A 26,560-nucleotide genomic window follows, 5' to 3' on the forward strand; every position below is an offset into this window, starting at 1 on the left:
GATCGTGCGTTTGGGCCATTAGACTGGGAATGCCATTAAAAGTTTGTGTGTGAGAAGGCATGTGTCCTAATACTTTTGACAATATCGTGCATCTTAACCCCATTCCCCCACCCAAGTCCCTTGCCAGTTCCAGCGCAGGGGACTGCTAACTCATGTGCTGCTATGGCACCAAAGACCCCTCCACTGACGTCACCCTTTCTTTATCCTGAGAGTTACCCCTCTGCTGGGTATCCAATAGGAAGTGTCTATGTCATGCAGGCAGTGACTTGGACACCCAAAGTAGAATGTAAGCAAAAAATACATTGGACAGAAGGCGGCTCAGGGACGGAACATACCGTGACCACAGCTTTAGAGAAGTAAAAAGGGCTTTTAGATTGGGTTGTTTTTATTTTATCCTATGGATTAGTTAGCAGTGGGTAAGGTGTGGGCAAATATATTTGTATTTTATTCTTTTCTGACCTCGAAACAAAGCATATTTTTTTTTCTTAGTCCAAAGACATTTTAATCACAAAGTGAACAGTCAAGTAAACATATTATAACACACAATTATTACTCTTACATATGTGGTTAGAGTGCAGTTTGACAGTGTGCAAAGAATGGAACAGGAATAAAACTCCATTATCCACAATTTACCTGTATCTTACCCAAGTAATTAAAGAAATACAGTGCAATAAGAAATACAAAATACAAACTTATTGCTGTGTGCATTTTTCACAAAATACTGGAGGATTTAAATAAGAATTTTGTCTTTTAAAAGGGAGAAGTAGATCATAGAATCATTTTTAACAAAAGCCAAAAATAACCATCACAAATATGTACATTCGATTTCAAAAACGACTCCAAGTGTGAAAATATCGCACATGACTGTTCTAAGTGACCGCCTATTTTAGGTTAAAGAAACCTAAAATAAGAATATGTATTGTAGATGGTGGTCAGATGTGACATTATCAGCTGGGTTGAGAACAGCCGACCTCGCCAGTGCTCTTCAAATCCAAGAACAGTCTTTAGAAAGCTCTAAATTGGCCATACGTGGATCGAAAGCCGGCCATACGTGGATCGAAAGCCGGCCATACGTGGATCGAAAGCCGGCCATACGTGGATCGAAAGCCGGCCGGTTCAGCAAGGTCTGGCCCGGATTTGATCTTTGTATGGGTAGGCGGATTGTACCAAAGTCGATCCATCAATCGACTTGGGTACAACCAACCTGTCGGGATCTTTTACATGTGACTACTGCCAGTGGCTATAACCGATAGCAGTATTCCTGATGTTTTGCAAGCCTCCCTACGACCCACCACCAGAACACAATAGAGGGGCATTCCCCCATCAATACTGACTATGTTGATGGGGGAAATCAAGCGAATTTCTTTCCTTCCACCACAGGTGGAATGATCCATAGGCTGCTTTAAATCTACAGCCGCAGGAGTGATGGTTCCAGTAGACAACCGACTATAAATCCGCAACATCAAGCAATAGGCCACCCTAGAGGAGGAGCCAGGCTTCCGGGTTCTTGCTCTGGATTATAGACAGACACTCGGCTTTGTCTCCAATATCTCCTTTCAAATCCAAGCCTTTATATTTGTGAGTGTTATTAAGCCATTTTAAAGAAATCTTTAAATTTTAAATTTGGATTTTGGGACCCTGTGCTTTATTATTATAGCTACCATTCCTTCCCACCTTGAGCTATAATATATCAGGGATACCGCTGCGTGAACAACATCCCTGCAGCAGACAGCTGGCATTTCTACATGCCCACCTGCACCAGTTTTCATCCTCTGTATGATGAACCCTACAGGGAAATGCATCTGCCAGTGCAGTGGTTAGTAGTAGGGGTCTATTCAGACTTGTGCCCATTGCTTAGCAGCTTCCCCCAAGTTTCAGCAATAGCAGTGCAAGGCAAGGTCTTGTTATACAGGAATGAAGCCATGCTCAGATTATATCTAGACCCCCTCCAATATCTTGTGTTTTAGAGTTTCCAAAGGTTACAGTAGGCTGTCACTATGCAGATTACTTCTATATTACAAATGAGAATGCAGCACTTAGGTTGCCCCGAGGTAATGAAATAGGCTGTTCTATCGCTACTAGGAGTGGCAGAGTTGTAATTCATTTTTTAAAGTCAAATTCACACCAATATATATATATTATATTTATATATTTTTTTTTTAATAAGGCAGGAAAGGGTTAGAACTAATGGCAGGTTTTTATTACTGTCCGAGTTCATAGGGTGGATTTACCCTTAGATCTTATGCCTGTGACACGTCAAGAAAAAAAAAAAAAATGTACAAAAGATCACCAATACAAAAAGGCACAAACAGCCAGAAAAGCTCCTTAATATATTTTTGTTGCCGTCTTTCCATATTGTACAGATTGGCCATGACGTCTTTCTTCTGATTTCTTGTCACGGGCAAAGGAATTGAGGAGAAATCTCCTCGAAGGGCAAAAAACACAGCAAGTAAAATCTGAGACATTGTTACCTTTCCCCACACTATAAAAAAAAAAAAAAAAAAAATTGTAATATTTATATTATATATATATATATATATATATATATATATATATATATATATATATAAATATAAATATAAATATATTGGCGAGAGTTGGGCTTTAAAATAAAACATTGCACAAGCCTTACAATACTGAACAGGTTAAAAAAAATAAAAACCATTATTACAGCCATCAAAACATTGTACAGCAGATGATACAGGTCACCTCTACATACATAAAAACATCTATTTGGGCACCAACTTTTAGTCGTTTTTGTGATTTAGTGAGGCATGCTGGCCTCAGGTTCTAGTTAGGAGTTAGGTCTGCTTCACTTTAGTTCAGGTTAGAGATTTGCCTGGTGAGGTTATAATTGCCTCCCCACCGGGGTGAGTTTAGGAAGGTGAGGAACTGATGATGGGTAGAAATTAAAGGGAAAGGTTCTCTCTTTGCTGTGCAATGTGTTCATCTTCTAGGTATCTTCTGCTTAAACGTCGCAGCCCAGAAGCTCCATACGCAGGGTGATCCGCTCATGCCACGACTGAGGAAGAACGCGCACGTAACGGGCTGAAAATGGAGGAGTGAAGAGATTCCTCTTGTGGGAGTAGTTGTCACGGTTTCCAAGAAATAGCTGTAAGAAGAGAGAGGTTGAAACTGGAAAGTTAATATTCGCCAATCTTTGTATGAAAGGAGAATGGTCAGCTAAGCAAACTTCTCCACCTTGAAAAGATAGGACTTTAATTGAACAAGCTTGCAAGAGAACAAAGAGTAACCCCATTTACGACCACCTAATACCTATGTGCAGTGCCAATAAGGGGGTAAGGCTTAAACGTCCAAATGCCACACATAAGCATTACTGGGCACCTGATGTTTAAGTGTTGAAAGCGGGCTCACCGCGCTCTCCCAGCACAAAGGTCACGCTCTCAAAGACAGCTTTCAGTCCAGGGTAAAAAGATTGGTAGCTGGTGGGACCAGCTTCCGATCATGTGACCACTATTACAGTGGTGACACGATCGCCAATCCTGGCTGCCCCCCGGGTGGGAAAGGGTTTATGATTCTGCTTCGTGCAAGACCCATCTGTTGCAGGTACCAGAATATGTAAAAAAATAGTGATGTACCGAAATTCCAGCTGCTGAAAGCTATCGGCCGAAAATAGGGTTTTCAGCATTGTGCCTTAAAGAAAAAAAAAAAAAAAGGTGCCAATATTGGCCACCGAAAACGCCAACAATTTTGCCGTGCTCATGGTGCATTTTTCATTAGGTCATGTGACTCGAAAAATGCATCAAAAACGCAACGGGTATTTTTTGATGCGTACTTGCTGCATTTTCAATGTATTTCAATGCAGAGGTGGGTTTTTGGTATGTAAGCAGGATTTTTAACGATTCAAATGGTGCCCATAATGCCCGACAATAAATGCATATTTATTTAAGTTTATTATATTATTTAAAAAATCGAATACAACCCAATTATGAAAATATATACATTTAAAAAAACGTAAATTACGGTTTTGGCCAAGTGCATCTTGAATTTTTGGTTTTCAGCATCGAATTTTCATTTTGGTGCACCACCAATAAAAATGGCTTTGATTTTAGCCAATTGCAGGTCTGATGTTTAACATTTTTTTTAATACAGGTATTGATAAATAATCATATAGATGACCCTTTAAGCCAAAGTCCTTGTTTCATGTCACTTTAAAGTGGTTGTAAACCCACTTAAAAAAAAAAAAAAAAAAAAAAAAAAAAAACTAACCCCTGCAAGACAAAGGCATAATGAGCTAGTATACTAGCTCATTATGTAATACTCAACTGAGATCCAAGCCCTTGCTGTGGTGCCCGTACAGCACTGGCAGCCAACCTCACTCCCAGGGGTTACTTCTGGGTATCGCGGCTCCAGCGCTGTGATTGGCCGGAGTCGCGATGACGTTGTTCCTGCGCAGGCACGCGCTAACAGCACACTCACTGAAGCAACGGCACATATGCACCATTGCTTCAGTGCAAGTGACGTCGGCACATGCAAATGCAGGGGATATCTACTAAACCCTGAAGGTTCAGGAGATATTCTGGGTAGCTACAGGTAAGCCTTATTATAGGCTTACCTGTAGCACCAAGCTGGCCCAAAATATTTTCATTAAAAATGATTCAGACGCTGTGTTGGCTGTACTATACTGTAGTAGCATCAGCCACAGCAGTACACAGTGCTGTATTTCGGCAGCAGTGTGGATGATTTCCTGTCTGCTGCTGGAACACAATCGAGTTGGGCTGAATGCTTCCCAGCCATTCACAGGAAGCCTTTATAAATGACTGAGGTGGAGATTATGATCCTCTCCATCTCAGCCATTCAGAGGAAGCTTTGTATTCATTGATAAAAATATACAGGGCTTCCTCCAAATGACTGAGAAACCACTCAGCCCGACTCGATTTTGTTCTGCCAGTAGACGGGAAGTCATCCATACTGCTGCCGAAACACAGTGCTGCTTACTGTACTGTAGCGGATGCTACTACATTATGATAACAGAGTCAAATCATTTAATTGGGCCAAACTAAATATTTAAAGTGACAGCAAACCTGGACTTCAGCTCTAATAAATACTACTGGGTTACAATTCAGGATTGGCTGTATTTGGAATATAATAAAAATGATGAAATTTTACTTCCGGGTTTGCATGCTCCTGTGCGGTGATTGGCCGGCGCCACCAGTCACGGCATGGCCACTGAAGAAACGGCACAAGCGGGCTGTTTCTTCAGTGCGCGAATTCACCAATGACACTGGCACAGCGCATATAGTAAATATCTCCTAACCGATGCAGGTTTAGGAGATATTTAAAGTACCTATAGGTAAGCCTTATAACAGTCTTACCTGTAGGTACAGAATTTACAACCACTTTAAGACCGCCCACAGTTTTTACTGTAGACGGGCAGGCAGGATGAATGACATACCTGTATGTCATCCAGTCTCTTCCAGGTTTAGGGGCACGCAGCGGTGGACACAGTGATTGGGCTCCCCGTAAACTGTCAATGGGTCAATGTAATTGCAATGCGATCACATGATCACAATGGCAACAAAGCTGTTATGAATGAATTTCATTCATAACAGCCATTTCCTATAGTGATGCTGTGATTGGCCCACTGCTATGACATGGTACCTGAGACAGTCACGGCACATTGTACCACTTGATAGCTGTGTGTCAATCACAGCACACAATAGTTATCACTATTACGTAACCCATAACAGTTCAAAACATTGCTGGGTGTGAAAAAAAAAATCCCTGATCACTTCCCCCTCCCCCATCAGAGAGTAGTACAGTGGAAAAAAAATAAGTTTCTTCTTAACATTTATTATAAAATTTTGTAAATAAGTATGTTTTCTCCTTCACTGATGTGTGTTGATGAGGTTACACCGATGGGCACTGAAAGGCACTGATTGGCAGCAGGGATCAGGACATTGATGATTGATGCCCTGATTATCAGTGTAGATGTCCTCTGTGTGAATTGTCGTTTATTGTCTCTCCCCTCCACATAAGTTGTTAGCGCGAGGAGAGGATTTCTGATAACTGGCAAATCTTGTTTACACTGTGATCGGACACTGGTCCCATGGTAAAGAGCTGCTGTGATTGGCTCTTTACCGCGATCTGTGATCAGCTGTGTCTGAAGGACACAGTGAACATAAAGTGCTCCTGATGCAGGCAGGGGGAGGGAGGGTTCTGGGAAGATGTCAATAGACGCCCTTCCAGAAACGTGCAACCGCGCTGTAGCCATCATTCGGCTATAGCGCAGTCGGGAGGAGGTAAAGTGCACGTGTGCTACAGTACAGAACCTGATGTGCCACAGGAGAACATGGGAGAACAGATATGGGGTACCTTATCTTTCTTTGTCTTGCTGTCCTGATATATTGTCCAGGTGGAGCCATTGTCACTGTATGCCACTTTAAATGATTCAACATATTGAATGTTTCCAAAGTCTTTTGCACCCTGTGTCACAATTCCTGTGATCTTCTTCGGAAATCCTAGGTCAACCTATCGAAAAGCAGAATAGAGATTCATCTGCACATTTTACACAAACCAAAAGCCAAGTTCTGTGAAAATGATATAGTCACACACTAATCAAGAAATATATAGACAAACACACATACTGCACGCCTACACTTTTTTTTGGGGGGTAAGGTTATATAATAAAGTACATAACCGTCCATCTTTTATAACAAATTTTAGTAAATATTTTTTTTAAACTGTTGCAAATGTTTCATGAAAGGTTTGTAGCCACATTACTGCACTTGCAAGAAAAACAAATTGAAAAATTGATCAGTCCTGATGGCCTATCATTTCTTGAGGTCCTACAATTCCAGGACAAATATCCCACAAACGACCCCTTTTTGGAAAGCAGATAATCCAAGGTATTTATTAAGAGGCATGGTGAGTTTTTTAAAGTTGTATTTTTTTTGTCACGATTTTTGGAAAATTAAGAAATTAAATAACATATTTTTTTTTTTTTTACAAAGTTGAAAGTTGTAATTTTAATGAATTACATCCCAAAACACATTCTGTAAGCCTCCTGAGTATGGTGATACCATATGTGTGAGACTTTCTTACAACCTATATGCATAGGGGGCCCACAATCCAAGGAGCACCTTCAGGCGTTCCAGGGGCATAAATTATGCATCCAATTTCCTGACTACTTATCACATTTTTGGACGTCCTGGAGCACCAGGACAATAGAGACACCCACAAAATGATTACGTTTTGGAAAGTAAACACTGTAAAGTATTTTGTGAAAAGCATAGCGAGTCTTTTGAAAATGTAATTTTTTGCCACAAGCTTTTGGAATATGCGGAAATGTATTATTTTTAATTTATTTTACACAAAGTTGGCGATTTAATAACATATTTCTCACACACATCATGGGCATACTTAGAATTACAGCCCAAATACATTCTGCTACTCCTCCTTGAGTATAATACCACACGTGATACTTTTTCAGGTTTAGGACTGATTACATACAAGACATTGTATCTTGTGGATCACACAAATCAACCAATTGTGTCAAAATCAATGTACTGTGAGCCCCAAGTTCACACTGAATGTGGGTTTGAAATCGTGTGACTTCATCTGAAATTGCACAATTTCAAAACCTAATGTCAATGTGAATTTGAAGACGACTGTGCGACTTCATGCTGCCCAAATATTGTGTCATATAAAAAAATTGCAACAACCATACATGTTTTTATCTTGGGTATCTGCTTTCAGAAAACATATACTGTAATGGTTGGGGGTAAGAAATTTGTAAAAAAAAAAAAAAAAACGCAGATTATTACAAAGTGTCAGAATTGGCTTGGGAGCCAAGTGGTTAACTGGTGTGGAAGTGATCAGGGACAATATGAGGGGTGTGGTGGCAACCAGGGACAATATGATGGGTGTGGTGGTAACCAGGGACAATACGATGGGTGTAGTGGTAACCAGGGACAATACGATGGGCGTGGTGGTAACCAGGGACAATACGATGGGTGTGGTGGTAACCAGGGACAATATGATGGGCGTGGTGGTAACCAGGGACAATATGAGGGGTGTGGTGGTAATCGGACAATATGACGGATGTGGTGGTAATCAGGGACAATATGAGGGGTGTTGTGGTAATCTGGGGCAATATGAGTGGTGTGGTGGTAATTGGGGGCAATATGATAGGTGTGGTGGTAATCAGGGACAATATGAGGGGTGTGGTGGTAATCAAGGACAATATCATGGGTGTGGTGGTAATCAGGGACAATATGAGTGGAGTGGTGGTAATTGGAGACAATATGAGTGGTGTGGTGGTAATTGGGGGCAATATGATGGGTGTGGTGGTAATCAGGGACAATATGAGTGGTGTGGCGGTAATCAGGGACAATATGATGGGTCTGGTGGTAACCAGGGACAATATGAGGGGTGTGGTGGTGATCAGGGACAATATGAGTGGTGTGGTGGCAATTGGGGGCAATATGATGGGTGTGGTGGTAATTGGGGGCAATGATGGGTGAGGGGGTAATCAGGGACAATATGACGGGTGAGGGGGTAATCAGGGACAATATGACGGGTGAGGGGGTAATCAGAGACAATATGACGAGTGAGGGTGTAATAAGGGACAATATGACGAGTGAGGGGGTAATCAGGGACAATATGACGAGTGAGGGGGTAATCAGGGACAATATGACGAGTGAGGGGGTAATCAGGGACAATATGACGGGTGTGGTGGTAATCAAGGACACAGGATCACAGACACTTTAACTGGTGTGGCAGTGATCAGAGACGTAAATTTGTGAAAGGATTAGTCCTTTTCCATGTGCTTCTTCATTCAAAGAAATAATGCAGTTTTTTTGGCGGTGCCGTGCTCGATCACTTTAAATAAGTGCAATTTTTCCGTGCAGTCCTCTCTGCCAGTGATCCTACTCACTCACCGACTTCCTTGGACTATTAATTCTATATAAGAGTTGCATGCACTTTATTTAGATATCCTGGTGTTTTGCTGGGATGTGTAGTCCTCCTCATTGGTTCAAATGTCAAATGTATCTTACATCTGTACATCTTTCACATGATGCTTATGTGAAGAAGACAATAGGGAATCCACATAGTGCAATTCCATTTATTCAAATTAAAAGACATTAAAATTCATTACACTCACTTTTCACATGTAATTTCAAAACATAAAATGCCCAAAACGGAAGCGTAATGCCGGCGTGCACGTCACTGGGCCAGATATGACGTCACCAATGGCGGTCATCTAATGCATTTTCCCCTCATACTGGGGGACCCATTCTATACTAGTGCTCCCAAAACCCCTGCTACAAGCTTTAGCCAGTGCTTGGCTGGACAGATAGAAGTCCCAAGACTGCTATATACTGCTGATGGGAAAAAATATTTAGCAGTTTATAGTTACTAAAATAATTGTATTTCCATGTTCTGTGTACTGTGGGAGACCAGATTTAGTGAATGCAGGGTCCTGGGTTTAGTAACACTTTAAGGGGACTGAACTTTGCAGCATCAATATTATGTGGATGAAAGTACAAAAACTATTGGAGGGCCAAATAAGTTATTCAGTCACATTTAAGTTCCGAAAAAAAAAAAAAAAAACACATAAAAACTCATCTAGGGAACCTAACACAACAAGCCAAGGGCCATAATGATAACATCTGTTTTCAAGCTGAAACAGCATTGTGAACATCACAGTGATGGCTTATTTACACTGGGCTGCTTTCAGCCACGGAATGCATTAAAGCCTCATGAAAAACGACATAGAGGGGTCTGCATATCAAAGCGTCTCGGAATCACAACAAAGACTGAGATATCATCAACTTTATTCTCAGTGACTTATATTGTATTTCCGTATCCAATAAAAATGCCATTATCCACTGTTATGGTTGTGTAGCTGGTTGACTTCCACGCATGACATCTACTGTGATCTAATGAGCTCTCTTCATGTTCTTGAAATAAACTAACAAACCATCAATGGCTCTATCAGTCAGATGTAACGCTGTATGGAAAGTAAATAGAGAAGACATTAAAATGCCGCAGAATGAGGTCACATTGTACAGCCGGCATGATGTAACTGCTGCTCGCTCCATGTTATGTCATTGTAGGCTGCCTGTCTAATAGATCCAGATAACCAGGAGCTGTCAGGGAGATTTGCTCTTCCTGAAAATGAATGAAATGTTCAATAAACACAGAGATTGCAAACTTCCCATTCTATGTGTCGCAGCCTGCTGAATCATCAGAGAAAGAAAACAGAGTAGAAGATGAGTGACAGGAGGATCCCATAGAGGATGGCGCGTATTCATTGTCCTGTGACCTCCTGTCACATTTCATCACATAAAAGGAAGTCAGAAGATCTTTTATCTTAATGTATTCTATGCAGTAAGATAAAAAAAAAAGTCTTCTGTGTGCAACACCCCCCCTATTACTTACCTGAGCCCCATCTCTGTCCAGCAGTGTCCCTCCTGATTGGCCGAAACGCAGTAGCGGCGCCACTGGCTCCCGATGCTGTCAAAGTCAGTTAACCAATCAGGAGAGAGTGGGGGCGGGGCCAAACCACAACTCAATGTCTGAATGGACACACAAAGCTGCAGCTCGGCTTGGGTGCACTCGACAGGAGGGAGGGGCACCCCGAAGAGGGACCCAAGAAAAGGGGGATCGGGGCTGCTCTCTGCTAAACCAACTGCACAGAGCAGGTAAGTATAATATGTTTGTTATTTTTATAGAAAAAAAAAAAAAAGTGAGACTTTACAATCACTTTAAAGTAGAACTTTATGTAGAACATAAAAATTTGTTTTTCTGCCTCCTTGTAATGTCCTTTCCTTTTTCACCTCAATTCTGTTTATTTGTAATGAGCCGTGCACCACTGTTTGCGGTCATGTGCACTAAAAATCCCATAGTCCCTAGTCCATCTCAGTAGTGAGCAAGAGAGTTGGCTGCTTTCCTATATACAGTGGGACCATGAGGAATGACCATAGCCACCCTCTAACAGGCAGTCAGATCACCGCAGCAAAACGAAGGAGTTTGGAGGAGGCTGAATGCAATATTAAAGACTCTTGAGTTAAAGCTGAACTCCATCTTTTGACTTGAAATGCACCAAAATTTCGGCCACAGAGAAATATCAGCTGAAAAATATATATATATTTTTTTTTTTTAAACTGTCCTTTTCGATTTTTGGCCAAGTGCACCCTGCATTTTCAGTTTCGGCACCAAAATTTCCATTCGGTGGACCTCTATTATTGATATACTTTACATAGTTTGTTTGGGCCAGCTTGGTCCCTCACTAACATGCGAGGCCTGTGAATGTGCGCTATAAACTGTTTGTAGCTGAGGCCACATACAGAATACTGCACTGTGTTCCGGGTTGAAACTGAGTCTCTCTATTTCCTACCCAGTACACAGTTGAGTCTATCACAGCAGCGCTCAGCCATTCAGAGTAAGGGATGTATTCTAGCAATGAAGTCAGAGAGGCGGGCTGATGATGTCACAACCTCTGACTTAGCCAATCAGAGGAAGCTTTGTATTCATTGATAGAATACATCACTTACTCTAAATAGCTGAGCGACGCTGTGATAGACTATTGTGTTCCGGGCAGGAGTCCGGAAGTCTCAGCTCGCACCCGGAACACAGTGCAGTATGCTGTATGTGGCCTCAGCTACATACAGTTTATGCCTCACATTCAGCGACCTCACATATTAGTGAAGGGTATAGTATGTTTTGGCCAAGCTGTAAAGTGTATCAAGAGATTGAGTTCAGCTTTAAAGTGGTTGTAAACCCTTGCAATACTTTTTTCTACAGGTAAGCCTATAATGTAAACCTGTAGTTACCCAGGATATCTCCTAAACCTGCATGGTTTAGGAGATATCCCCTGTATTTGCATGTGCCAAGGTCATCGGCACATGTGCACTGAAGCAAAGGCACGTATGTGCCGTTGCTTCAGTTAGACTGCGCAGTTACCGGCGGCTCCCGCGTGCATGCGTGGGAGCGGCGTCATCGTGTCTCCGGACAATTACAGCGCTGGAGTCCACGATACCTGGAAGTAACGCCGGGAGCAATGTCGGAGCGGTGAATGAGGACCACTGCAGGGGCTTCGATCTATGGTAAGTAGGGCTGAAACAACTAAATCTATTAATCGACAACTAATCGATTATGAAATTAATCGACAACTATTTTCATAATCGATTAATCGCCAGTAACATATTGGGGTTAAAAAAAAAACTAAAATGAGCCCTTTATAGTACAAAAAGAGCAAATCGCTACTGTAAATATTACTTTCACTGTTCTACAGTAAAAAAATTAACCCCTTACAGTAGTGATTATCTGCTTTTTTTCTACTATAAAGGGCTCATTTTAGTTTTTTTTAACCACATTATATTACTAAACGTCTTAGACCTGGTTCACATCTATGTGTTTTTTGGTGCTTTTTGCAGAAATGCACTACAGTTCATTTACATGGTTTCCTATGGGACACGTTCACATCTGAAGGGGTCAGGGACTTTTAATGCAAAATGGTGCTTTATTGGTTCAATATACTTCAATGGAGAAGCTGCAGAAAAGCATGTAATGCGTTTTTGCAGCAATTTGTGTTTCTGGCCAAAAAAAAAAAAAAAAGGAAAAATGCAAATGGCAGTAAAATCACGTGCGCAAAAATCAAAACGCACAGCAAAAAGCACCGTAGAAACAGATCAAAAGCAAACTGCATAGGTGTGTACCGAGCCTTATGCTGGCCTCACAGATCAATTTTCAGATGAGAATATTCAGACGAAAAACCTTTGTACATTCACTGAATGAAAGAATTTTGTTTGAAATTTTCACTTGTTTTTAACATTCCGTTTTTAAAATGAATGTAATTTCTGAACGAAAACCTCACACACTGTCTGAAAATTCCTTTGACTAAGAAGTTTTCTATTATTTCCAAAATTTCCCGTCACTGTGGTTGAAAATAAACATCAATTTGACCCACTTTTTTTTTTTTTTTTAAGGTTATTAACCAATTAAACAAAACAATCGGCCAACTAATCGATTATGAAAATAATCGTTAGTTGCAGCCCTAATGGTAAGTAATACATAATGAGCTAGTATGCTATGCATACTAGCTCATTATGCCTTTGTCACAGCAGGTTTTTTTTTTCTTTGGGTTTACAACCACTTTAAAGAGGAAGTAAACCCTAATGGGTTTACTTCCTCTTTGATTCCCTGCAAAGGTAAAGCATAATGGACCACTTACCTGACACAGAAGCCAGCATTGTCACCGCTGTCCCCTGTAGTCCGGAGCCTCCATCTTCTTGGTGGGTCTCGCTGCTCCGGCGCTGTCATTCATCGGAGCCGTGATGACGTCACTCCTGCGCATGCGCACGGGAGCCGCCACGAGCGGCATATCGCCGCTAACTGCGGCGCGCCCAGTGGGCCTGCGTGCCGCTGTCTACGGCACATGCACTGTAGACAGCGATGCCTGTCTTTTCGGCAAACCTACACGGTTTAGAAGATATTTCTTGGACCTACAGGTAAGCCTTAATCTAGGCTTACCTGTAGGTTAAAGTGGTTTGTAAGCGTTTACAACCACTTTAAGAATATATACTTAAATAGAACAAAAACTACTAAAACCTGGAGTTGCAGGTCAAATACTTTGGGCAACAAAATTTTTGATCTGAAGGCACCTGAAAATTTCCTGAACTGGGGCCTTGGGTGAAATATTTTCAATATTTTACTAGTTATGTGCAGCATTTACATTCGCAGACTGCTGCAAGTCTTCAGCAGCACCATGGCAGCTGTGCAATAAGTTGTGTACTCTAAAGTGACATATAATATAACAAGGCATCAGTCATCTTAGTCTTACAGCAGCAACTTCCAACCACAGACTTCACCGTATAGATTAATTGCTTATTAATTATTAATGACCCCTGCCATAAACATAATTACTCAAGTTTAACAAATGAGTGCGCACATGCAAACCCTTATAACCAATAAGAAAATGGTGAGAACATTTAATTCAATACAAAGAAAGCTCCGCTAAACATCTTTTTTGCTTCAAGCATAAAGGAGCATTACGGTGCCAGGCTACTACTAAATACCCACCTACCAACAGTACTCCTAAATCCATGCCAGAGCCCACATCCACATGATCAGGTTCAAATAGTGACTATTAATGTAATACGTTACATCACTGATGACTAAGGATTCTACTCTAGAACATTGCATGGGTAAGGCCCCTTTCACACATGCGGATGATATGTCCGTATTTCATCCATCCGTTTGCGGATGAAATACGGGCATACATTCATCCCTATGGGATAGCGGGTGTCTGCGGACGAACATCCGCAGACACCCGATTTCCTCCGCAACAGTCCGATTCTGCAGACGGAGGAAAATCCTATTTTTCTATCCGTCTGCAGAGCGGATCGGATGAACACGGACACACGGTCCGTGCTCGTCCGATCCCCATAGAGGAGAGCGGAGAGCTGACAGGGCGGTCCCCGCACATTGTGCGGAGACCGCCCTGTCCGCAGCCAGCTCAGCAGGGACAACGGAGCGATCCCCGCTGAGCGAGCGGATCATCACGGGGCGGATCATTACTGATCCGCTCCTTCTGAAAGAGGCCTAAATGTGAAAGGAAAAGATCCATAAGCCACACATAATGAAGCAGACTTATGTGCACGAAGTGAGATGAATGACAGTCTCAGCCCAGCCTCCAGCCAGGCCACACCCCAAACGTGTTTCGCTCCACACCTTGTAACTTTATTGTGTGCTTCTCCAAGTGGCGGAGCGAAACACTAGGGACGTGGCCTGTCTGGGCTGAGGCTGCCGTTCATCTCACTTCATGCACATGGGTCTGCTCCAGGAGGTGTGGCTTCTGGATCTTTTCCTTGGACATTGCTGCAGCTTGAAGCTAGAGCGAGCTCCCTGTCCTTGCCTGCACTCACATCGGTCTAGGTGGACTTTAACTCTCTACCTGAGCGCCACCTAAATTTGGTCGTTTTGGATTACATTGCATGGGTAAAGTCTAAGTTTTTACCCAAAGCCTAGTGTACACTAGTAGTCTTTTTCGTTCCAGCGGGCTGAAAGAAAAAAAAAAGAAAAAAAACGGAAGAGTTTGGGAGGAGCTCACCGTACTAACAATCTGATGTTAGTATAGGGATTTCCCCGCTGAGCTATTGTGTTCTGACAGGAGAATGTCCCTCTCAGGTGCCGTTCGCCAGACCTTTTTTCGGTCATGCCCCTTCAACGGGCCGGCGGCTTCTAATGGACTGGCTGCCATACTCCAGTTTTAATTTTTACATCAAATTTCGATTTAGCTTTAGTCGGTCTTTTGACTAAAATGCCATTTTAGTTTTAGTCATATTTTAGTCATACTTTAGTCGACTAAATTCCCTAGTACATTTTAGGCAACTAAAACCTGATGGGTTTAGTTAAATTATAATGCATTATTACTTTAGCACTGTCAAACATTATATACTCCTGGAGTAAAAATCCAATAAGATGTTTATTATTTATTCACTTTCTCACACTTTCCCTCCTGTGCAGTATATATTGGTTCACTCTCCACTCCAATTCACATGCAGGTCGCCCTGTGTTTCTATGCCTGCCCTGGTTGATGCCTGTTGGGGCGCCTCTGACGGGATGCTTGCCGCTGCTCCCGGTGGGGGGTATTGTTCTGACAGTCGTGGGACCTGATACTACACTGCCATCATACGAACTATAGTAAGTTAACAGATATTTGGTTTGGGGGTTTTTACCCCACCATTACACATGTTTGCATATATACGATTATCTAAAGTAAATTTTTTACCTATCCATCTTGTGCCAGCTCCTGATGTGTGGCCTTCCAGCCACGAAATGCGTAGAGCTACCATATGCTATGCTTTCAATTATACCACTCGAACATCAAGTTTATTCTCAATACCCCATCCTAGGATCAATAAGGTCATAGGCTTTGCAAGTACTATTTTTTTGTATTGCTGCTTTATCAAACTTATTTTGGTGAACTCTGGAAGGCTATTGCTTGTTATATTATGTGTTACTGATTTGATGACTTCATGTACTGTATTATCATTATACCTTGCTACATGTTTACATCTGCTTTATGTGGTTGTATTCTATGGCCATCAATAAAAATCCAATTATGTTCAAACTACTTTTTTTGCAATCTCATTCCTCATATAAAGTCCCACCCCCTTGTTCTCTCATTTTTTGAGTATGATAGGGATGGAAATGTGGGACCTTACCAGGCGATAAGAGGATGAAGACTGCTATTGAACTAGAAGACAGCACAGGGAACACAGCACACTGGAGGGAAATAACACCTCTTGTGCTTATTTTGTTGTTTTAACCGCTTCCCGACCACCTCACGCAGATATACTGCAGCAGAAGGGCATGTACAGGCAGATGAACGCACCTGTACATTGCCCTTTAAGAGGCGGCTTTGCACGCGCCCGCCGGGAGCTCCATGACCGCGGGTCCCGCGGACTCAATGTCCGCGGGGATACCCGCGATCGTCTCACGGTGAGGAAGAACGGGGTGATGCTAATGTAAACAATCATCTCCCCGTTCTGCCTAGTGACACCATCACTGATATGTGCCCCCTGTAATCAGAAGCGGTGATCAGTGTCGTGTCACACACACAGCCCCCCTCCCACGACCCCACAGGGGCGATTCAGTTTGCATTGTGCGCTATACAAGTATTTCATTAATTCAGTTAGAATCACTCCCTAGGACACACTTAACCCCCTACAGTGCCTAGTGGTTAACCCCTTCACTGCCAGTCACATTTTTACAGTAATCAATGCAATTTTTTTAGCAATGATTGCTGTATTAATGCCAATGGTCCCAAAAATTTGGCAAAATTGTCCGATGTGTCCGCCATAATGTCGCAGTCACGATAAACAAAAAATAAATAAAAATAAATAAATAAATAAAAATTAAAAAAATAAATAAAATCGCTGATCGCCATTACTAGTAAAAAAAAAAAATGCCATAACAAAAAAAAAAAAATTATATATTCTTTGGGATATTTATTATAGCAAAAGAATTATTTTTTTCAAAATTGATGCTTTTTTTGTTTATAGCGCAAAAAAATAAAAACCGCAGGGGTGATCAAATACCACCAAAAGAAAGCTCTATTTGTGGGGAAAAAAAAAGGACGTCAATTTTGTTTGGTAGTCACATCGCACGACCGCGCAATTGTCAGTTAAAGTGACGCAGTGCCGAATCGCAAAAAGTGCTCTGGTCAGGAAGGGGGTAAAATCCTCCGGGGCTGAAGTGGTTAAAAGTAGGCTTTAAATTAGCGTACAGTATCCTTCGACTGTATTTTGCAGACCCTCCTAAATTGAAATGCGCAGATTGGCAGAGATATGGGTGGGAGAAGCGGGTCTCGTCTGAGAACAGAAGCCCGGATTACCATTCATCATTTATGCGTGTGAAACTGTTAGGAGTGAACATGACAGAAAACAGCTGAACGACTTAATTGCTACAACTGCTGAAATCGGTCACTCCGAGAACTCCCCTCACCCTTTCCCACATAAACCCCGGCCTATGATCATAGAGTTGGAAGTCATTCATTGTACAGAACACATCAGTGCAATGTAAACAATATAAGATTTCGCCCTGATCTATTCTCTCTCATCTTCACAGTACAACCCCCAGAATGTACATTCACTGCTCATTCACCCGTCCTGTCACTTATTATCACATGCTGGCAAAACACTTTACAGTTCTAAGTTATTTATTCAGGTTAATGATAAGAGAAAATGCATTCTCCAACAATCTGTATAGGAGGAGTGGAAGTGCACAATGAAAACATCCGCCGATTAACAAAACCAGACTGGGGGCAGAGTATAGGGGTCCTTTCCCCCCCGGAGGACACATTGCTCTGTTCAGCAGGGAATCATTGAGGGGGTCCTCTGGGCAAATTGGAGCAGAATGGGGGGCCATCACTTTGGTGACATCTGTGCCCATTGTTTTTTTTTTGTCTGCATTTGACAGTAGACTGTGGTGGACCCATGTTGGATCTATAGACTGCCGGATGATATTATTATTATTATACAGGATGTACTGTACAGGGCAGTACAAAAAGTATTCATACCCGTTGACATTTTCCACACTTTGTCATGTTACAACCATAAACATAAATTTATTTTATTGGGATTTTATGTGATAGACCAACACAAAGTGGCACATAATTGGGAAGAGGAAGGAAAATTATAAATGGTTTTCAAAATTTTTACAAATAAATATGTGAAAAGTATTCGTATTCAGCCCTCCGGAGTCAATACTTTGTAGAACCATCTTTCACTGCAATTACAACTGCAAGTCTTTTTGGGGATGTCTCTACCGGCATTGCACAGCTAGAGAGGGACATTTTTGTCCATTCTTCTTTGCAAAATTGCTCAAGATCTGTCAGATTGGATGGAGAGCGTCTGAACAGCAGTTTTCAAGTCTTGCCACTGATTCTCAATTGGATTTAGGTCTGGACTTTGATTGGGCTATTCTAATACATGAATATGCTTTGATCTAAACCATTCCACTGTAGCTCTGGCTGTATGTATGGGGTGGTTGTCCTGCTGGAAGGTGAACCTCCACCCAAGTCTCAAGTCTTTTACAGACTAACAGGTTTTCTTCTAAGATTGTCCTGTATTTGGCTTCATCCATCTTCCCATCAACTCTGACCAGCTTTCCTGTCCCTGCTGAAATAAAGCACCCCCACAACATGATGCTGCCACCACCATGTTTCACGAATGGTGTGTTCAGGGTGATGTGCAGTGTTAGTTTTTCAACATGCATAGTGTATTGCTTTTAGTTCAAAACATTCAATTTTGGTCTCATCTGATCAGAGCACCTTTTCCACATTTTTGCTGTGTCCCCCACATGCCTTTCTTCTCGCCACTCTTCCATAAAGGGCAGATTTGTGGAATACAAAAATAAATAAAAGTTATACTTACCTGCTCAGTGCAAAAGGTCACTTTTCTTTTCTTGTGGCACACCCCCTCGGAAAGTCAGATCGGATTATGTTGTCGGAAAATCCGATCCTGTGTGGGCTCTATCGGACTTTTTCTGTCGGAATTTCCGACAGACAAAGTTCGAGAGCTTGATCTAAAATTTTCCGACAACAAAAAGCGATCAGACTTTTTCCGATTGTGTGTAGAGAATTCCGGCAGACAAAGTACCACGCATGCTCAGAAAAATTTGGAGACGAAAGCTGTTGGCTACTGGCCTCTACGTAGTCCCGTCATACGTTTTGTACGTCACCTCGTTCGAACAATCGGATTTTCTGACAACTTTGTGTGACCGTGTGTATGCAAGACAAATTTTGGCCAAAATCCGTCTGAAAAAATCCCACAGATTTTGTGGTCGGAATGTCCAACCATGTGTGCAAGGCATTACACTCCCCCCCCCCCCCCACCCATCACAGGAGTTTGAGTGACAGCAGCAGGAGCCTACAGCTTTGTTGTCCTCAGTTTCTTCTGTAAAAGCAATAAGCAAGGGGAATGTCTAGGGAAAGTGTTATGCCGCGTACACACGAGCGGAATGTCCAACAGAAAAAGTCAGACGGAAGCTTTTCATCGTATATTCCGATTGTGTGTATGCCTCATCGGATTTTATTTTTTTTTTTTAAACAAAAATTCTGACGGACCTAGAAATAGAACTAATGTTCTAAATATTTCCAATGGAACCAATTCCCATCGGGAAAACCGCTCGTCTGTATGCCGTTCCAACGGACCAAAAACGATGCATGCTCTGAAGCAAGTATGAGACGAAAGCTATTGGCTACTGAACTTCCTTTTTCTAGTCCCGTTCTGTACGTCACCACGTTCTAGACGATCGGACTTTGGTGCGATCGTGTGTACGCAAGATAGTTTCAGCGGAATTCCGTTGGAAAAACCTTCAGGGTTTACTCTGACGGGAAAACCGGCCGGGTGTACAGAGCATTAGAGGAGCGGTGGTCAGGTCGGAGCAGGAGAAAAAGCAGAACTTCCCCTTTTCAGGTGACGTTCTGCTTTAAGCTGCAAAATATAGTATTTTTTTGTTCTCGAATTGGGATACGCTTCAAAACCTCTTTCACACAGATGTAAAAATGTACCGATGTTTATACGTGGGTGAAAAAACAAAGTTATGTTCTGTAAAGACCTTGTGCATTTGCGTATACAAGCATGCGTTTGTGCAGGTGCCTATGCTAGTATATACACTTGTGCGTAAATTACTGTACTCAAAATGTAAAATTTGCCTTTTTTTATTTTTTGACACCTCTGAACTCATTGCTGCATTTTTACACAGGGGTGTGCATTGTCCAATAGACAACAATGAACCTGTGTTTAGATTATTAAAAAAAATAGAATGCTAAATAGCTACAAACGCTTTGTTTTGTTTTTTTTACCCACATACAAGAGGCCCAACTAAATTCAACTAAAGCCAGCTATAAATGGATCTAATCTCAGCTAGTTCAGCAGGTACCAAACGAGATTTAATCCATCTATGAGCAGGCTGGTTGTACTGAAGTCAATTCATGGATCGACTTATGTATAACTAACATGTTGGATTTTTTTTGCACGCAATCACTGCCCATGGCTATAGCAGCCGGTAAGGATCACTGTCTGTGTTGATGGGGGAATTCAGTGATTTTTTTGTCTGACAGGTATCCTATTCCCAATTCCGGGAGTCCGGGCCGCGGCCTGTGACATGACCCCGGGGCTCCCTCCTCCTCCTCTCCGCAACGCCGGGCCAGACGGAGAGAGGAGCGGGGCCTCGCTCATGCACAGTAGGGTTCCCGGCGTGAATCCATAAGGCTACACTGTCGGGTTCCCTTACCTGTAATGGCGGCAGCAGCACCAAACAGCTGATGGTTACATCAGCTGCGGTGTCGGCATTGCTGGACTCCAGGACAGGTAAGTGTCCCATTGTTAAAAGCCAGCAGATACAGTATGTGTAGCTGCTGGGTATTAATTTTTTTTTTTGGGCCGAACACCGCTTTAAAGTGTTACTAAACCCACAACAGTAAAATCAGTCTGTACATGCAGCATAGCATGCTTGTTATACTGCACTGTGTAAAAAGTCTGTTTGATTCTGTATGCACATATCCTTCCCCTCTGCACTGTCTATCTGGGGAAGGCCAGCTAACACAGACAGAGTAGACAACCTGCACACGCTCAGTTGTGTCTTTTATGCTGGAGAGAACATTTACTTGTTCTCAGAACTAGCCAGATCACATGATATTAACACCACACATGTGGGCGTGTATACAGGCTGCAGTGGATATCTCCTCCTTCCTGAACTCTCAGCACTGGAGAAACTCCAGTTTAGGATGTAACCGTGGTTTACAGATTATCCAAAAAGGTATATGGTGGCAGTATTTTAATGTAAAAAGAAGATTTATAAGCTGTGGGCACTGTGGGAGGGGGGGCAGATAAACTATTTTCATATTACTGGGTTTACTAACACTTTAAAAGTACCCGTTCCATTTTGTTATTTTTTTAATAAAATTTTATATGGTGACTTTGATACCTTGTTGACAAGAAACATGGAGATTAATGAAAACGGTGTATTACAAAAACACCACCTTTCATGGTACAACTGAGTGATATTCATCACCTACCTGCAACCACTCTGACTGGCTACTCTCCTTGGCGGTCCAGGCATTGCTCTTCCCCATCTTATCCAGGCGGGCGTAGTGCGGGTGCCAGGTAAGTGCATCGATGCCCCAGGTCTTGAACACGCTGGATGCAGTGATTTGCTTATCAGGGATCAGGAAGGATTTCATCCCAAGTGGTTCAGAGCAACCTACCGTGTTGAAATACACTGTAACACAACGGTTCACAAAAGGATGGGAAGAGGGTGCTCAGCGTTACAAGCTCAATGCAGGTGTGACAGTGCAAAAGCAAGTAAAAAAAAAAAAAAACATACATGTTAAAAACAAAGCTGCCTCTAACAAAAAAAAAAAAAGCAGCACAGCGCTAACTATACAACTACAACAGCTGGGAGTATGTCGGCATTTAGAAAAGCTGGAGCCAATAGGGGCATGCCTATCTACAACAACTGCCAGGAGAAGATAATGCCGCTGTATCTGGTGTTCAATGATTCCAATAGAAGGGTCAGCCCATCCAAAACTTACATTTCATTTTTTTGGTAGATTTTAGTGTTATACCACTTTGATATCTTTCCGGTACATGATTTGTGAGATCTCCGTGCTCGTGTTCCTGAGACTGCACACCGGATGTGGTCATTATGAGAGATTACTCTCCCTGCTTGATTTTTGAGTTGCAACAGCTTGCTTTTGGAATACCCAGAACACGTGGGAAGCCAGGTGCTGGGCCAGCTCACTCTCTCCAGCTATATCAAGGCCCCATGCATTCTAATGGCAGCACAAGTGGCTCTGGCATTAAGGTGTGGGAAGCAGGCACAGGGGAGAGGCTGACAGTTGCTTCGACTGGATGGAGCACCTAGCAGTACTTATGTTTAGGGCAATACGTAGCCATGAACAAATGTCCGGAATATGCAGACTGTTCCGGGTATTTGTTTGTTGGACACATACAGACCTAAAGGTTAGTAGGACTTGGAGCACCATCCAGCTCTGTCCATCCACAGCAGCAGTCAGCCTCTCCCCTGTGGAAGGTGCACCTGTGCCTGCTACCCGCATCTCAGCACTGGAGCCTCATGTACCATTGCTAAACACCAAGTGTATTGGGCCTGAAGATGGACTAACCCTTAAGGCTAGGTTCACATCTGTGCCGCTGCAGGACCCGCGCAAATACCGGCAGCCACAACCACACAGAGAAATGCGGGACCCGGGGGCGAGTGCCATTAACTACTTGCCAACTAGGCACAATCATACTGCGACAGATTGGCACGGCTAGGCCAACCGCCGTAGGTGCACTTCGGTCGCTTTAAAAGTTATAGGGGGATTCGCGCGCGATGCCGGCGTCCGTGATTTCAGACAGTGACCAGCGAGCACTCCTCATGTAAACAGGCAGTTCCCCATTCTGTCAGGGAAGTAGAGATCTACTGTTCCTAGTAATCAGGAACAGCGATCACTCTGTACTTCCTGGCAGTCCCATCCCCCCACAGTTAGAAGCGCTTCCCTAGGACACACATTTAACCCCTTGATTGCCCCAGTGTTAACCCCTTCCCTGCCAGTGACATTTATACAGTAATCAGTGGCTATTTATAGCACAGATAGCTGTATAAAGGTCAATGGTCCAAAAAATGTGAAGTGTCCGATCTGTCCGCTGCAATGTCGCAGTCCCACAAAAAAAAAAAAAAAAAAAGCCATAAATATATCCCCTGTTTTGTAGATGCTACAAGTTTTGCGCAAACCAATCAATATACACTTATTGTGATTTTTTTTTTAACAAAAATATGTAGAATACATACTGGCCTAAAAACTGATGAAGAAATTATATTTTTTTTGGATATTTATTATCGCAAAAGTAAAAAATATTGTGTTTTTTTTTTTTTTTTCAAAATTGTTGCTTTTTTGTTTATAGCGCAAAAAATAAAAACCGCAGATGCGATCAAATACCACCAAAAGAAAGCTTTACTTGTGGGAAAAAAAAAGGACACAAATTTTGTCAGTTAAGGCAAAGCAGTGCCGTATTGCATAAAATGGCATGGTCAGGAAGTGGGTAAATCCTTCCGGGGCTGAAGTGGTTAATCCTATTGGCACGCTGCCCGCACTGGAAATCACACCTGTACTGGGAGCCTCAGTTCCCATGCGGGCTGCGATTTAAAAAAAAAATGCAGGGACTTTTCTGCATGTCGTGGGGCACAGCAGCCTATTCAAATGAATGGGTTCTTGTGCCCACGCACAGGTGTGAACCTAGCCATAAATAAGAGAAAACATTCAAAGTAATTTGTTAGCCTAGACTTTGATACACACATCCAAAAAGTGTACAAAATAAGTTTAAAACCCAACTCCGAGCAAAGTAAAAGTCCTCTTACGCAGTGAGGCTGCACCTGCACTGCAAGGCTTAACTGCCTGTTTATGTCCAGGGGGTGAGAACAGCAGGTCTACTGAACTAACCCTCCGCTGCCCCCCCCCCCCCCTCCCTGTAAAAAACGATTCCCTATGCTTTGGCAGTGGACTTTTCCCCGTGTCCTTATGTCCAATGTAAGCCTATGGGCCCTGCGTCAGTCTCAACAATGCCAGAGGACCTTTTCCTGCTGAAGTGGAGTGGAAAAGAGAACTGCGGAGGCTGGTCTAGCGGCACAGGGGAGCTGGCAGAACGCCTGCAACTAGAATATAGGCAAGATTGGCAACTAGATTATTCACTAAATCTTTGGTAAATAAAGTAGAACTAAAAAGGCAAAACTTTTTTTTATCATTTTGCATAGAGAGAGGGGGGGGTAAGCAAGTTTCTTTTTTTGCCTCTGTGTTCCATTGGGGGAGGGAGGGGAAATCCTTGCAAATTAGGGGAATCTCTTGGGTACCCCCCCCCCCAGGTCACCAGAACTAGTGTCCCCATTGGAAGATTTCCCCTCTATTACGTTTCTGGGGACAACTCAAAACTTGTGATTTTCTTTTACTTCAATGATAACGGTAAACAGGACAGATGGAGGTTTTGCCTTTAGTTGTAGTTTAAAGAAGACTTCTGGTCTGAACACTACACAGTACATCGAAGGTTAAAAATGCACTTAAAAGAAAATTTAGGAAATGTTTGAACACTCCTTGTCTTTTGATTTTCACATAATGTAAGTTTTACAATGCTTTCTTTTTTTACAATTTTACCTTTTAAATATTAAATTTTTTTTTTTATTATTATCACTACTACTTTTTTTTATCAGCCCTGTTGGGGGGGGGGGGGGTTGGTGAGATATCAGGGTTCTAAACAGACCTCTAACATCTCCCCTTTGAGACAGAGAAAGGGACTGAGAACACAAATTCCCCAGTCCCTTTCTCGGCAACCTCAGCTGCACTGAAAATGAATGGACAGAAGACAGAGGCTCCTCTCCATTCATAAACAGACATCGTAAACACAGATGCTCAGTTATGAATGGACAGTCAGTGATCAGTGCATTCAGAAGAGGAAGACACTGGTAAAATGCATATTAACTGGCTCCTTCCCCCGCTATCTATCCTTACAGATCCGGGACGGGGGGGGGGGGGGGGCAACCGGGGGAGGGACAGAGGGGGACCGGAGGAGCACAGAGGACACGAAGGGGGACCGGAGGAGCACAGAGGACACGAAGGGGGACCGGAGGAGCACAGAGGACACGAAGGGGGACCGGAGGAGCACAGAGGACACGAAGGGGGACCGGAGGAGCACAGAGGACACGAAGGGGGACCGGAGGAGCACAGAGGACACGAAGGGGGACCGGAGGAGCACAGGACACGAAGGGGGACCGGAGGAGCACAGAGGACACGAAGGGCGACCGAAGGAGCACAGAGGACACGAAGGGGGACCGGAGGAGCACAGAGGACACGAAGGGGGACCGGAGGAGCACAGAGGACACGAAGGGGGACCGGAGGAGCACAGGACACGAAGGGGGACCGGAGGAGCACAGAGGACACGAAGGGCGACCGAAGGAGCACAGAGGGCGACCGAAGGAGCATGGAGGAGGATGCGGGGGACAGTCAGGGGTGATCGGTGTGGCGGTGAGGGAAGTTACAAGCACCGATCTCCCTGTATAGATTTCAATAAAGCAGCTGAAAGCCGAGGGAGAGGAAGAGAAGCGGCTTCACCCTGTGAATGCCCTGCAACCTTCTGGGACCAGTAACATGTGCCAGAAAATTGTGTGCAGGGAGCCAAACATCCGAAGTACCACCTGCCTCCCTCTAAATATTGTAAATATGGCAGAGTAGAGGGAAGGAGGAGGAAGAGTGGTATGTCCTCTTTTGGGTGAAGTTCCGCTTTAACTTTAATGCTGAAAGCTAAAGTACAGCTTCTATGAATGGAGGGGGGGGGGGGGCAGACAGGACAGGCATAGTCGGCACTCTTGAGAAGACAAGTGCCTGTGACAGGTCCAGTGGCTCATATTAACCCCCTCAGCACCTGAAGATTAAAGCCGCAGGGGTAGGGGGAGAGAGCTCTCACCAGCACAAGGGATTCTTCTCATTCAATGTAAATACTGTCCCTTGTGCTGATAAAGTTTAACTAAACTTTGGCTTTAATATTTTTTAAGCCTCATAATACATTTTAATTACATCCAATTAAAATGCATAAGTAAACCTCCGCCTCTTTGAATCATTTTATTGTTTAGTAAACATAGCAGTGTGTGATTTCTCAATATAAAAGTTCTATTCCACATAACAGATCATCACACTGACTCTGCCAGCTGGATCACTACCCCGTGCATATGCTTCTGATTAACGAATAGTGCCGTGCAATTACACTCTGTGCCATTAGATGGAGACACTGATGCAAGAAATAACAACAAGAGAACATCAAAAGCAAAGTCTCAGGTTTCATGTTGCGGAATCATTGTCAGTGTTCAGTTTCAAATACATTTAACAGATTGTGGAAAAAAAAAAAAAAGATACACATTCTATTGAAAGAACACTTTAAAATGAAGTAGTCAATGAGGGAGGCAGATGCTCTTTACTGCATTTATATGGGCAGACAGCTCACACATGCAGAGTCTATGGGGTTGATTTACTAAAGGC

The 26,560-nt window shown here is 42.9% G+C and overlaps 1 protein-coding gene across 1 annotated transcript in view; it reads right to left on the minus strand.

Annotated features, from left to right (window-relative positions):
• Positions 1-422: 422 nt before the first annotated feature.
• The window catches only part of MFGE8 (milk fat globule EGF and factor V/VIII domain containing), a 112,058-nt gene continuing 85,920 nt past the window's right edge, over positions 423-26,560 (minus strand). Inside the window, exons 8-10 of the mRNA XM_077469793.1 lie at positions 21,557-21,759; positions 6,337-6,492; positions 423-3,112 (exon numbers count right to left, since the gene is read on the minus strand). Of these exons, the coding sequence (XP_077325919.1) occupies positions 2,969-3,112; positions 6,337-6,492; positions 21,557-21,759 (503 nt within the window). The 3' untranslated portion in view covers positions 423-2,968. The remainder of the gene's footprint in view (positions 3,113-6,336; positions 6,493-21,556; positions 21,760-26,560) is intronic.

This window comes from Lithobates pipiens, unplaced genomic scaffold (genome assembly GCF_037356315.1).
Source record: "Lithobates pipiens isolate NorthernLeopardFrog02 unplaced genomic scaffold, aLitPip1_a1.2 Scaffold_8, whole genome shotgun sequence".
Lineage (NCBI taxonomy): Eukaryota > Metazoa > Chordata > Amphibia > Anura > Ranidae > Lithobates > Lithobates pipiens.